Source organism: Bison bison, unplaced genomic scaffold, assembly GCF_000754665.1.
Source record: "Bison bison bison isolate TAMUID 2011002044 unplaced genomic scaffold, Bison_UMD1.0 scf7180017864114, whole genome shotgun sequence".
NCBI lineage: Eukaryota > Metazoa > Chordata > Mammalia > Artiodactyla > Bovidae > Bison > Bison bison.
Window position 1 is genome coordinate 274062 of NW_011494686.1, and position 15448 is coordinate 289509.

General features: G+C 37.7%; 1 protein-coding gene across 2 annotated transcripts in view; it reads left to right on the forward strand.

The window, feature by feature from the left end:
* The window catches only part of TMEM184C (transmembrane protein 184C), a 29577-nt gene that overhangs the window by 722 nt on the left and 13407 nt on the right, over positions 1-15448 (forward strand). The window contains exons 2-5 of one of the 2 annotated variants that reach the window (XM_010839160.1): positions 1-86; positions 7492-7622; positions 7743-7779; positions 8469-8674. In XM_010839160.1, coding sequence (XP_010837462.1) covers positions 1-86; positions 7492-7622; positions 7743-7779; positions 8469-8674 — 460 coding nt within the window. Of the gene's footprint in view, positions 274-7491; positions 7623-7742; positions 7780-8468; positions 8675-15448 lie in introns of both variants that reach the window. The other variant, XM_010839161.1, reaches the window with a different exon arrangement.

Below are 15448 nucleotides of genomic sequence, written 5' to 3' on the forward strand. Positions count from 1 at the left end.
GGATTCGACCTTTGGCGGTGGTTCTTTACCTGTTGTCCATAGTGGTTGCGGTTCCCCTCTGCGTGTGGGAACTACAGAAACTGGAGGTAAGAGGGTCCCGCACCATCAGCTTCCTACCCTTTCTTCAACCTCCTGTCCATCTAAGGTCGCCTGTTTTTACCCGGATGCTCCAGGCTTGATATCCTGAAAAACAAGTCATGTAATGAACCCATAGCAGAACCGATGTGTGGCTTCTGGTTGTTCACGGTTTTTCAGAGCATGCTACTGGTGGAGGTAGGACTGAGAAAATAAAATATATTACTATAGCAGCTTCGGAGACCACTGTTTTGCAGGCAGTCATCCATTTCCGGAAAGTAAGATAACTTTATTCCTGAAATCTGATCTGTTCAAATACTGAACTTAGTTAGGTCTATCTTAAGGACCAGGTGTAGAATTTTATTAGCATTTAACTAGCTTCCTGAATTAAAGGATTGAGTTGGTTCGACCTTGTTCTACTTTAAAATTGAACTCTAAACCAACAAAGTTTTCAGGGAAAATGCCTTGTGTGTTTTTTGATGTCATATTCTTATTATGACATCAGGAAAGTACTATAAGCTGAAAGACCCCAAAGTAAATACTTAACTAAGCACTTTGCAAAAAGTTGAAGTGAACTTTCAAGTTTGACGTCAATAAAACCCAGGGGACTATTTTTACTTAGAAACAACTGTTTCACAAGAGTTATGCAATTTGGGGCCTTTTGTGTGGAAATATTTTTATATAATTAAACAAGTTGTATTCAGTATGTGTTTGTTTTATGTATGTTCACTCAATTTTTTTGTTCACTTTCCCATACTAGCATAGTCCATATAGTTATTTTTAATGTTACTAGACTATTACACTACATTAAGTATTTCTCATCCGTTAGAAATTTAGGTTATTTCCATAATTTGTCTACCAAACCACGTATAGACATCTTAATACTAATAGAGATTCCTTACTTTTAAGTATTTCTCTAGAGTATTTCTTACTCTGAAATATAGGAACTATTTTAAAGACTAATTCTGTGTAGCATAACCTAATTTAAGACGTCTCTTAGTTGTTGGTGTCAGTGACAAATAGTAGTCAATCTAAGAAAGAGATGGAAAATTTTATTCAAGACAAACTGAGAATTATAGCCTGGGAGACAGCCTCTCAGAAAGCTCTGAGCGCTGTCCTGAAGAGATACAGGGGAAGCCGGTGTATATGTGATTCTGGCTAAGGAGGCAGATGCAGTCAAGTACTCGGTAGAAGATCGCTAGTCACAAGGAACAGGTGTGAATTTAGTGAGTTTCTAAGTATGGAAAGATGCAAGAATCCAGATTCATAAAAAATTTCTGAAAACAGCCGACTGTCTGAAGGCCAGTTTTGCCAATTTTTGCAGAGTCTGCCCCGCCCCTCACCCCCACCCCGAATTCCTTCCAGGGTGTATTGTAGGTCAGAACCCACAGTGGCTAGTGACTTAATTCTCAAAGAACTGGATGGGCAGTATTTGTTATTTTACAATCCTTTCCCTTTCGCTCTTAATTTAGACCAAAGTTTGGGAAGCATTTTGCTACCAGTTTGTCCCATGGGACTGGGAATGCTTGTTCACGGGTCAAATGAGGATTTTCAGGTTTAGCCATTCAATGTACTGTTACTGAACTAAGCCCTGTCAACAGTAACCAAAAGCCTCTGGGCCTCTGTCTTATGTCCAGGAAATGGTTCCCTCTTGTTGCTTCCTCCCAGGGAGAAAAAGTACACTGTTACAGTCTTGGATCTTATATAACTATATATTGGGTCAATCATTTCAAGTGGCCTAATCATTAGTTTTATCGGAGATTCGGATACATTTGGTAGTGCCAGAACCAATAACCATAAACAGGCATGAATGCAAGTAGTATAGTTAGTAACATTACTAAGGTTATAAGTAAGTATTTAAGTTTGAACTTCGTTACAGCCCAGCATCTCCCCAGGTCTGACCACTCTTCAGTTCCAGTCACCATCTTTAAGGGGAGTGATAACGTTGGCATTGTACATAAAGCTCAGCAATGGACATGAACTTGGGCAAGAGGCCTGATGTGCTGCAGTCCATGGGGTCGCGAAGAGTCGGACACGACTTGGCGACTGAACAACTACAGTAAAGCTCACCAGAGATGTCTGCGCTTACAAGTCAAGTGGTGGGTCGTCATGGCCCCTTTCAGAATTGAGAAAGGAATGCTGTCTTCTAAGTAGAGGCCAGAGGAGAGAAAGTGATCTTTATGTTTGAGCAAGTCCTGCTGCCACTGGAGAGGTCTGGCGAACACAGCACAGACGCACAGTGCACCCCAGAGGGGCGGGTGGGCGCCAGAAGGCAGAGAAGTTGTGTGTGAAGTGTTTCTGGTTTTGCTTTAAAATGTAAATCTTTATTTCATCATTGATGTCAACTCTACTTTTTCTGTACCAGTTTTTAAGGAATATTTTAATCTACAATCTCCACTGCTAACACCCTGAGCCAGGTTCTCATCATGTATTGGCTGGACTATCCTGAGCACACCAGCCAAACAGCTAGTGAAGACATAAGTCACGTTATGTGTATCCTCGTAAAGTTTTCCAGTCACTGCTAGTCCCGGATTAAAAGCCAACATGTCCCTGACTGTGGCGCCAAGCCCCAGCATGATCTGAACTCACCCCCCCACCATCTCACTCTGACTTTCTCTCCTTAGTTCGTGAGCCGCCTCCACACTTGCTTTGCTCAAATGTGTAGGGCATGCTCCCTCCTTAGGGCCTTGGCGTGTCATAATATGCCTTTCCTTAGATGGTATTTCCGTTCCTTTGTGTCCTTCAGGTTTTTATTTCAGTGTCACCCAGCTCCCCTGTTTAAAAATTACAAGCTTCTTTTCCTCAACTCTTCATATCCTCTTCCCTTCTTTATATTTCTTAGGACTCACCAGCATCTAACACAATTTATATTTTACTTGTTTTCTCATTTTGCCCAAATGTCTGATACTTAATAAATGATTGTTTGAGTCCCAGTGCTGCTGTATTCTGTATGGTTAGAGAGGGAAACATGACTCCTGCTTTCATGGGACTTAGTGATAGAGGCAAACACAACCAGCACAAACAGATCAATAAATGATGTGAAATGCTATGAGGAAATTTAAAAAAGATCTAAAAAGTGAACAAGCAGGGCAGCATTGTTCACATCTTCCAAAAACAACTCTACCAGCCTGTGGAAAATTAAGTGGAAGTGGAAAGAAGTTAGAAAGCTCTTCAAGGTGGTTCAGAAGTAGTGGGTGCCCAGGCTATGATGACTTATGACCCAAGTCAGGATAGCAGAAATAGAGATGGAAAAGTGAATTTTAAGCATCATGGAAATTGAAGAAACAGAGCTTGACAGGGGATATGATTGGGGAAGAGAGGCAGTGAGAGAAAGGGGGACGTCAAGAACCACTCTGAGGTTTCAGTCTTGAACAAGGTAAATGGTGATGCCAGTTCCCAAGGTGGAAACTCGATGGAAACTCAGATTTGAAAGCACTTGAGTTCTGCTTGGGACACATAGTTAAGGTCTGTGAGAGACATTCACATGGGCTCGTCAGATGTGCATGTGCTAAGTTGTTTCAGTCGTGTCTGACTCTCTGCGACCCCCTGGGCTGCAGCCTGCCAGTCTCCTCTGTCCATGGGGGTTCTCCAGGCAAGAATACTGGAGTGGGTTGCCGTGCCCTCTTCCAGAAGGACAAAACAGTGAGAAGTCTGGTGCTGCTGCGCTGTCCATTGGTCTTCACAAGTAAGAGGGTCCTTTGTGAGCCTCGTCATGGTTTCGATGGAAGCATCGGTGGTGGTGGTGGTTTAGCTGCTAAGTCGCGTCCAACTCTTGCGATCCCCATGGACTGTAGCCCGCCAGGCTCCTCTGTCCGTGGGATTCTCCAGGCAAGAATACTGGAGTGGGTTGCCACCTCCTTCTCAGGGGATCTTCCTGACACACAGATTGAACCCGGGTCTCTTGCATTGCCGGTAGATTACCAACTGAGCTTTGAGGGAAACCCTGGAGGCATCCGGGCAAAAGCTAAAAATAAATGTGGAGTGAAGAAGTGGTATCAGTATATGAAGACAGGTTTTTGTTCATTTTGTTTGAGTATTTTTTTTACTCGGGAATGCATGGCACAGCAGATAGAAAGGAGTGTGGATTAAGGGAGGGCCTCCCCCGCCTCTGTGTTTTGTTGTTAAGATGTTAGGGACACTAACTACAGCATGTCCCTAAGATAAGGTGTAATTTTCTTTAATCTTCTTTAAAGCCCTGAAACAGGAATTATCCCAGTTTTACAGATGTGAACACTGAGACTAATAAGTGGCTAAAGTGACAGTCATTCTCATTATTTACGGGATGAGTTTATGTCTTTAAAATGCTTAGCACTGTCCCCAGCACATAGTAGGTACTCAGTAAGCCCCTAATTACCACTGTTGTTTTTAAAATAGCACTGTTGTTATTGCTGTTTATTTGCTATTTAGTTGCTGCTGTTATTGTTATAGTGGGGCAGCAATGTGATAGCATTTTTGGATAGCATTTTCATTGGGATTAGGTTCACAACTGAGCACGCAAAGCAAAGTTATTTGCATCTGATTAAGCACTGGAAAAAGTAGTTGACATGTTTAGAGCCAGTATTGTATGAAAAAAAAATACTTCTCTTGAAAACACCACAGTCACAATGCTCATGCTGTGAGAAGTCAGTGGCAACTGAGGTTGTAGAAAACTGGAGGTTTGGCTAGCCAGTCCCATGCCCGTGAGGAACACACTCAGGCCTGGAGCAGCCAGGCGACCATCTGTGCCGCCATCTGTCCACTCTTACTGGGCTGAGCGTGTGTTTACATATACAGAGGTCAGTAAGGGACACGCCCCCGGGATGCCATGCTGCCCTGCTAGCCCTGTGTGCCCAGTAGCCACTCTCCCTACTCTCCGGCAGTGCTCCCTGCTTCTCCCTGAGAAGTGAGCCCAGAAGGCACTCTCCTGTGTCCCTCTACTCTCTGCTCTGAAAGCCACTGGCTGAGGGACAGCTGACTCACTTCTGGATGCTGGTCTTTATTGGTTTTTTCTTTCCTCTCTGCTCTCTTCAAATTACCTTAGGGAAAAAATCTACACTACTTGTCTCCTTTTTTCTGAGCCCAAAAGTGGCTGATAAGTTTAATATTAATCGCATCCTTCTATCAGTGTGTCTCAAGTGTGAATAATTTAGAGATAAATAGAAATTAAAATAAATGTAATAATCATATTAATAATTTGTGCAGATACCTAGAGTAAGATCTTGTTTTATAATACTACTTTAGTAGAACATATATAATTTTATTATATTTTATTATAACATTACATAAACATGTACACACATACAATAGGTTCAATTTCTTAGGCATACAGCTTTTTAAATAGCTCAAAAACCAAAACAGTTATAAGACCAGTGATTCAAATTAGTAGCATTAATGTGGCTGGATGATGCTTTTCTAAATCGAAATTACCACTTGCAATGTAAAACTAGTACTAACTCTCATATGCAAGATTTCTACAATTGGAATCACCATACTGAAATGAGTCAATTCTCCAGTCACTTGTTTTATGATCATTTGAAAAAGAACTTTCTCCTTTACAGCATACTGAGGATGCTTGGCTTTCTTTAGTCATGAGCACATCAGTTTTCTCTCTAGTCTGCCACCAAGTTCTACCTTTTAGCACTAAAGCAGTCATAAAAACAAATGTAGGCATTAAAAGTACTTGGCAATACTGTTCTTAATGATCACCTTGTAATAAAGAAAATCTAGGGTATGTTACTATTATTGCCATCATTAAAATGAGTTGTTGTTTAATTGCTAAGTCATATCCAACTCTTTTGTGACCCCATGGACTGTAGCTCTCCAGTCTCCTCTGTCCATGGGATTTCCCAGGCAAGAATACTGGAGTGAGTTGCCATTTCCTTCTCCAGGGTGTCTCCTTGACTCAGGGATCGAACATGAGTCTCCTGCATTAGCAGGCAGATTCTTTACCACTGAGCCACCAGGGAAGCTCAGTATTGAATTTTAAATGAAATTGAGCCAAGCAAAAATCTTTGGAAAATTATTGCTCAGACATTGTTTTTAAAATCTTCACCTCTGCATATTCACTTTTGACTTACTGCTTTATTAATTTCTAGCATTCAGCAAGACTTTCTAATCTGCTTTTCAAGTTTTCCATACAGTTGAATGTAGAAATTCATTGTTATAAAAATACATTTGTTCTCAATACTTTTGTTTTCTACTTCTGTAATCTTTGACTCTTGATGAAAAAAAAATCTTGTTCGAAACAGCAAAAGACAGAAGTTGTGGACTTCAGTTCTATTTCCATTAACTGCTCAAACTCCTCAAATACTAAAAACAGATTCCCAGCTTTTTCACTTTAAAAAGCTAGCATTTGCTTTTTTTAAATTTTAATTAAAAGGATTCACATTCAGGAGTACAAGGAATAAAATTTATTCTAGAGGGCTCCTCAGATAAAACAGAGGTTCAAATAAATTTTTTTTATCAGAAAATGAGTGGATTACTTTAGCTCTGCCTTAAGGATGAAGCAGTTCAAATTATATTTTTAGAAATTGAGCTTTTAAAGGAAAAAAATGTTGATCAGATATTGACCTTAAAAAGAAATTAGACCTTTTGAAAATGTCTTGTCCTGAGTTGATAATATCGTGTATAAGAGACACGCATGTGTGCTTGGTCGTGTCCAACTCTGTGACCCAATATGGACTGTAGCCTGCCAGGTTCCTCTGTCCATGGAATTTTCCAAGCAAGAATACTGGAGTGGGTTGCCATTTCCTCCTCCAGGGGATTCTCCCTATTCAGGCATCAAACCTGCATATCATGCATCTCCTGTATTGGCAGGCAGACTCTTTATCACTGAGCCACCTGGGAAGCCCTGTGTGCTCTTACAGGGGCAATCTGTATTAGCATGGGTCCTCTGAACGGGTCCCTTGGACACTGGCAGTGCTCATTAGCCAATGGGAGGATTAAAAGACATGATGCATGTCAAGAACTTAGCAAAGTTATCAGGCAAACAGCACTCAATAAGTCTTCTGTTCATATTTTGAGTAACAGTAAAATTTGGAGAAATCTTTGGTAAATTTTATCCCAACATAAAAACAGAGGAATAAAACCAGAAGATTTTTAGATTTGACTTATAGAAAATTCTAAAATTTCTGTACATCCTTAATCAGAAAAATCAAATATAAAAGGCCAATAACAATCTGAGGGAAATGACATGGGATTAGTATGCTTAATGTATGCAGTGCTATAACTAAAGACCATATGAGGAAAAATCCACCCCCTCCTTCTATAAAAGCACAAATAGGCTGTTATTGAAGAAAAAATAAAAATAGCCACTAGTTATTTGGAAAATACTGAGCCTCAGTAATAAATTAAAATTTAAAAAAATACAAAAAGCATATTTACCTGTTTAGTTTTAATATCAGAGAATTATATTAATATGTTCTTTGCTTCTTAAAGGTTGGCATACACACCAAGGCTTGGTTTATTGCTGGAATCTTTTTGCTGTTGACTATACCTATCTCGCTTTGGGTGATACTGCAACATTTAGTGCATTACACACAACCTGAGCTACAGAAACCCATAATAAGGTAACACGTTGATTCTACTAGTGTTGTGTGGCTTCTCTCATAAAATGTAAGTGTTATGTAAAATGTAAAATGCTTTTAATCATGTAAAGTGTTTTAAATTTGTTTTTGCTTTCTAAATAGGATTCTTTGGATGGTACCCATATACAGTTTGGATAGTGTAAGTATGCTTCATTTTAACTCATTAACTAAAAACTTGTTTTAGGATACTATAATTAAGGTAATAAAAGTAATGTTATTTGGCAATAAGGAGTTAGGTTTATAAGTGTTTTTAATGTTAATAAAGAAGGTAAAGTATAACCATAGAAAAGGCAGATGTTTTAAAATTTCAAATGAGTTGTTCTTATTCCTCTAAAGATTGTAATACTTAAAATTACCGTATCATCCTTTTTATTTATTACAATATTTATTTGGACCAAAGCAGAAATCTTCCCCAGTGGATCCTAGTATATGTAATTGTTACAAATAACTGCTTTAATTTGATTAAATATAAAGAAAATGTCTTTAACATCATTTTCTATGGTCATGTCAAGAAGTTTTGGATTATATTAATATTGAAGAACTCAAGTACATAATATAACTTTTCTCTTCATATTCATTGTTTACCCCCAACAGAAATGTTTTTGTTTACCAATATGCAAGATCTTTATTGCTTTTAAAAATTGATTTCACAGATTACCTGGTAGCCCTCATAATGATAAAATTTAGCAAGTTTGATATAAGTATGTGACAAGACAACTCAAGTTTTAAAATAGGGCTATTGCGAGTGCCATGAATTGCAGTGGTAATTCCTTTTATTGTTTCTAACATCTGTTAAAACAACTTTTTAATATCTATGCTTCTTCATAGTGGATAGCTTTGAAATATCCCAGCATTGCAATATATGTGGATACCTGCAGAGAATGCTATGAAGCTTATGTCATTTACAACTTCATGGGATTCCTTACCAATTATCTAACTAACCGCTATCCAAATCTGGTATTAATCATTGAAGCCAAAGATCAGCAGAAACATTTCCCTCCTTTGTGTTGCTGTCCACCATGGACTATGGGAGAGTAAGTTTGTTTGGTTTTAATTCTTTAAGTTTGGTTTTACTTAAACAGATATAAGTGTCATTTCTCTGCAGTGTGTTAAGTGCTATATGCAGGACAAGAAGTATAAGACAGAGTCCCTACCCTCATGTAGTTCATAGTCAAGTTTGAATACTTAAAAAACACATTTTTATAATCCAAACATATGAGTTAGTTTCTTTTACATTATTTACCCTAAATAGAAAACTGACAAAGTTGGGAGAGGGGGGGTGGTGGGAAACTTAGAAATCATTTAACCAACATTCTTTTACGATTGGAAACCAGAGTCTGCAGAGATTAACTTCCTCAAATCACATAGCAAGTTAATGGCAAAATCAGGTCTAAGACTCAAGGAGAAGATAGTCTAGGTGGGAAAACGGCATTGGACATGAAATAAGAGTAACAAATGGTGATGTTTATTCTAGTTATATGTAAGTTAGTTGGCCTTGTTATTCATTCATGTAGGACAGAAAGGAGATAAAGCCTGCAAAGTTAAGTTGAACCTAAGATTTCATTTACGCTATGAATGAACCACTGGATGTTTTTCAGCAGGAAGCATTTGAAGACTGGCATTTTAGAAAGATTAATTTTAAAATACTATGCAAGATTCATTAGGAGGAGAAGAGTCCGGAAAGGGAAATAAATTATGTTATTAGAATAATTCGTTTGTGAGAACGAACTGAAAAAGAGGGGCGTGGAATTGAAATAGAAAGGAAAGATAATAAGAGAATCCAACAGAGAATCAACAAGACTTGATTACTGATAGATGGGGATGTAGGTGAAATTTGCAAGCCAAGGTGGGTGGAATGACTTGGAGGAATCAGTGTAGATATACACCCTAGGGTTAGCTACATTGCCTTCCCTGCAATACAGAACCACTTTGACGACATCAGCACCAAATATAAGTGTCTCTCCTTAACATCCTTGCAATGACAGGGAGCTGCCTGGCTATTTGAAATAATAAATTCCTAAGGTGTTTATTTGACAAATATGTATTGAACACCTAGTATGTGCTAGTATATAGGTATATCATAATACATATAACAGATGTAGAACTCATGGAACTTACAGCTTGGTTAGCAATTAAATGAAGACACAAATATATAGTTAGTTACTTCAGGAAACACTATGAAGGAAAAACAATAGGAGCCTATGAAAGAGGATAGTGAGAATAACAGTTGCAGGTGGAAGGATATTGTACTCAACTCCAAATACAATAAGAACAAACAGGGATTTATAACCAAAGAGATTGGGGTGGTCACTGGGTGGAAAATTACTAAGAGGAGACATCAGGGTAGGAGAATTCTTTCTAAACTGCCCTAAAAAGAATGTTACTTAAGGCAGACCAAGAAAACATCAAGAGTGACGGATGAGGAGCTGGATTCGATCTCAAGGGTAATCAGATATTGGGAGGTAGGGTGAGATGATGAAGCGGCGGTGGTAATAGGTGTCTTAGCAGGATTTTTTGCTCAGACTGGTTTCCCAGGCCAAGGACAGGGCCTAGCTCATGCCTAGTTGAAAAGAAGGCTAAGAGGAACCCTGTCTAAAGTTTGGTCCAGGAGAGAGATTGTCAAGTGAGAAGCCATTATAGGATGTTAAGCAAAGGGCTAATACCCAAGTGTCATTTTCAGAGATTACTGTACTCTGTGTACTGAACTGGAAGTGGGCATAGATGCAGGAGATTGCAGTGGTCTAGTAAATATGATGACGATAGTGGAGGTGCAGTGGCAGCTTGGCTTTGATCAGGACTCCTCTGTTAATACAGAACCTGAGATGCAGTTCTGGCTGCCTCTTCAGGCTGGCTCATCCCAGTTAGTAGGTGGTCAGCTAAAACCCAGAACCTTTTTCAGGGTTTCAAGGCTGTAGACCAAACTTTCCCTTTTCTGTGCTTGTGCAATTTATTTGTTCCTAACTACACAAGCAATTACATTTATTCTTGTTTACATTTTTTTTATGCATCACTTTTATTCAGGGATAATTTTACATCAAAATTTTAGTTTTTATATTTAATCACATTTTCTCTTTTTAAAAAACTATATTAAAAGTTCCTGAGACTCTTGAGTTCTGACAGCTACTACCTGAATGATATCAGCAGTGTGTCCATAACTATAAACCAGGTTTTCTTTCCTTTGAAGACTTTAAACATTACCAAAGCCACGCAGTTTGGGGATATGGTTTTAGTAATATAAAACTTTTCATTCTCTTGTATATAAATACAGTTTAGGTTACCAGTCTCCTTCTATTGGATAACTGGTGACATATGTCTGATCATTAATCAGCCTGTTGCTGTTGAGGATAAATCAATATGATGCTTTGGTTTTAAGCATTATACTTAATTTAAGATGCAAATTTGCAGTCTTTAGATGTAAAACTGCATCTCCTTTTTAGACTATGATTTATGTGACATATGCAGTGAGCACAGTGAGTTTTCTTTTAATGAATGTTAGATTTTATGTATGTGAGTTTATGAGAGGAGGGGAACATTTTACCTAGTGATTTAATACTGTTAGGAAACAAATGTTCTCATGAAACAGTACTAACTCTTACTGTGTATTCCTTTCCACCCTCTTGTTTTTAAAATTGGATCATAGCCCACCATGTTGAATTTGCCACACTTTGAAAAAATTTGCTCTAGGGTGTATACCTTGGAGTGGATATGCTACATCTTTTTGGCTTTTGTGTGATTTTGTGATAAATTATTTGCTGAAGTGACAGTACCAAGTTACTCTCCCATTACCAGTAGAAAAGATTTTAGAATACCCACACTTCTTAATGTTTGCCTCTCAAGAGGTCATAAAGGTTTTACTGATTAGTAGTGAGTTTAAACAAGTTTTCATGTGTTTATCAGCCATTTGTGTTTTCCTTCTGAGAAGTGATTGTTTCTGTTCCTCATTTTTTAATGGGTTGTCTATCCGTAGGGGATCTTTATAGATTAAGATACTAATTATTTAATGCATGTTAAAAATACCTTCTTCTAGTTTTTGGCATGTTTTGGCACTTTATTGAGGATGTTTATATTGTTGAATTTATCAGTCTTATTTCAAGTACTTTTTGTCTGGTTAAAAAAATTCTTCCTGACCCCAGCATTATAAAAACAACTCTCCTGTGCTTTCTTCCTAAACATTTTACTTTTCCATTAAGACTTATAAACATATATTGATTTCTTTTTCATATGTTATATGAAGTAGGAATGCAGTTTCACTTTATTTGATTGACTTGCTGTCCTAGCACCATTCTCTCTCCTGCCTCACTGGTTATGTTGCCGTCTCTGTCATATAAAGGTTCCATACATGTGGGTCTATTTGTGATCTTCCCTTTTTCTCTTTTATTAATTAACTTTTCTATCCCTGGACCATTTCCATACATTGACTACTATATTTAATTAATAAGTCTTAAATGGGCTATTCTTAATTTGGTGCTCTTATGTATAAATTTCTGATTCAGCTTGTTAGGTTACTTGAAAAATCCTATTGGGACTTTTTGATTGGAATTGAATTCAGTCTTCAATTTACTGAATTCACTCTTCAATTTACTGAATTCAGTCTTCAATTTATTGAAATCTTTATGGTTATTTGAATCTTCTTATCTATGAATATGGTCTACTTTCTGCTTATCTAGCTCTTCATTTATCTTTCAGTATAGTTTTCTCATAAAAGTCTTGTACATCTTTTATGACTTTTTAAATGTCTTATATTTTATTTCTATTGTAAATGACACCTTTTTTAAAAATTAGTTTAATTACTACCAGTGTACAGAAGGGCAATTGGTTTTTGCATACGGAGCCTATATCCAAAAATCTTGTTAATTTTTCTTATTCTGTAGATCTTAAATTCTCTATGTAACCAGTCACCTTCAAAAGAATTTGTTTCTAGTTTTTATACATGTTTCTCTTCTCACTGTGCTCAGTACCTATAGACTTTATTGTATCATTCCTGGTTTTAAAGGGAATTCTTATAAAATCTCACATTTGAATATAATGTTTCTAAAGATGTTTTGTAGGCATCCTTTATTAGCTTAAATAAACTCTTTTTTATCCCTAGTTAAGAGTTTTTAATCATACCTAAGTATTGAATATCATCAAATGCTTTTTCTATCCCTGTTGAGATGATCATAATTTTTTGCTTTTGACCTGTTAATATAGTGAATTAGATTAATGACTTTTCTAATGTTATAATCCACTTGGCATTTGAAAGACAAATTTTAAGTGGTTATGATGTATCATCAACTTTTCTACATTATAAGTTTTGGATCGCTAATATTTTGCTTAGAACATTTAGATCTTTGTTCATGAACAAAATGAAGTTATGATTTCCCTTTCTTATACTGTCACTGTCTTCATGTCCAAGTTTTACTGCCTACAGAAGAGTTACTGCCTTTACTTACATATTACAGGAAGAGATGGGGTACTATATACCTTGAAAGATATGCCCTGGACGTTTCTTTCTGGGAGGACAAGTATAGAACTATTTTGGCTTCCTGTTGTTTCTAGAACAAAAATTTTCTTAATTACACCATTTAGGAATTAGGCAGACTAAATGAAGTTTTTAAATGTATGGACATATGTTTGAACATAGACTTTATTTTAAAGCAAATGAACATGTCCAAGGCAAGCCATTCAATATAATAGTAGTTCAAGTCTGTGCCCCTACCACCAATTCTGAAGAAGCTGAAGTTGATCAGTTCTATGAAGACCTAGAAGAACTCCTAGAACTCACACCAAAAATAGATGTTCTACTCATTGTTGGGGATTGGAATGCAAAAGTAGGAAGTCAAGAGGTACCTGGAGTAATAGGCAAGTTTGGCCTTGGAGAACAAAATGAAGCAAGGAAAAGGCTAACTTAATTCTGCCAAGAAAATGTACTGGTCATAGCAAACACTCTTTTTCAACAACACAAGAGACGATTTACACAAAGACATCACCAGATGGTCAGTACCGCAATCAAATTGATTACATTCCTTGTAGCCGAAGATGGAGAAGCTGTATACAGTCAGCAAAAACAAGACCTGGAGCTGACTGTAGTTCAGATCATCAGCTTGTCATAGCAAAATTCAGGCTTAAACTAAAGAAAGTGGGGAAAACCACTAGGCCAACCAGGTATGACTTAAATCCCCTATGAATATTAGTAGAGGTTATAAATAGATTCAAGAGATTAGATCTAGTAAAGAGTGTGCCTGAAGAACTGTGGTTGGAGGTCTGTAATACTCTACAAGAGGCAGCGAACAGAACCATCCCAAAGAAAAAGAAAAGCAAGAAGGCAAAGTGCTTATCTGAGGAGCCCTTACAAATAGCTAAAGAAAAAAGCGAAAGCAAGCGAGAAAGGGAAAGGTACATCCCACTAAATACAGAGTGTCAAAGAACAGCATAGAGAGACGACAAGGCCTTCTTCAATGAACAGTGCATAAAACTGGAAGAAAACAACAGAAGGGAAAGACTAGAGATCTCTTCAGGAAAATTGGAAAATCAAGGGAATATTCTGCCCAAAGATGAGCACAATAAAGGACAAAAATGGTAGAGACCTAGTAGATGCTGAAGAGATCAAGAAGAACTGGAAGGAATACACTTAAGAACTATACAAGAAAATCTTAATATACTGGATTAATAGGATGGTGTGGTCAGTCACCCAGAGCCAGACATTCTGGAGAGTGAAATCAAGTGTGCAAAAGGAAGCACTGCTTTTATTTTATTTTAATATAAATTTATTTATTTTAATTGGAGGCTAATTACTTTACAATATTGTATTGGTTTTGCCATACATTGACATGAATCCACCATGGGTGTACATGTGTTCCCCATCCTGAACCCCCCTCCCACCTCCCTCCCCATACCATCCCTCTGGGTCATCCCAGTGCACCAACCCCAAGCATCCTGTATCATGCATTGAACCTGGACTGGTGATTCGTTTCATATGTTATACGTGTTTCAATGCCATTCTCCCAGATCATCCCACCCTCGCCCTCTCCCACAGAGTCCCAAAGACTGTTCTATACATCTATGTCTCTTTTGCTATCTCGCATACACTGTTATCATTACCATCTTTCTAAATTCCATATATATGTGTTAGTATACTGTATTGGTGTTTTTCTTTCTGGCTTACTTCACTCTGTATAATAGGCTCCAGTTTCATCCACCTCATTAGAACTGATTCAAATGTATTCTTTTTAATGGCCGAGTAATACTCCATTGTGTATATGTACCACAGCTTTCTTATCCATTCATCTGCTGATGGACATCTAGGTTGCTTCCATGTCCTGGCTATTATAAACAGTGCTGCAATGAACATTGGGGTACACGTGTCTCTTTCCCTTCTGGTTTCCTCAGTGTGTATGCCCAGCAGTGGGATTGCTGGGTCGTATGGCAGTTCTGCTTATTTAACTTACATGCAGAGTACATCATGAGAAATGCTGGGCTGGAAGAAGCACAAGCTGGAATCAAGATTGCAGGGAGAAATATCAATAACCTCAGATATGCAGATGACACCACCCTTATGGCAGAAAGTGAAGAGGAACTAAAGAGCCTCTTGATGAAAGTGAAAGAAGAGAGTGAAAAAGTTGGCTTAAAGCTCAACATTCAGAAAATGAAGATCATGGCATCTGGTCCCATCTCTTCATGGCAAATAGATGGAGAAACAGTGACAGACTTTATTTTTTTGGGCTCCAAAATCACTGCAGCCATGAAATTAAAAGACACTTACTCCTTGGAAGAAAAGTTATGACCAACCTAGATAGCATATTGAAAAGCAGAGACATTACTTTGCCAAA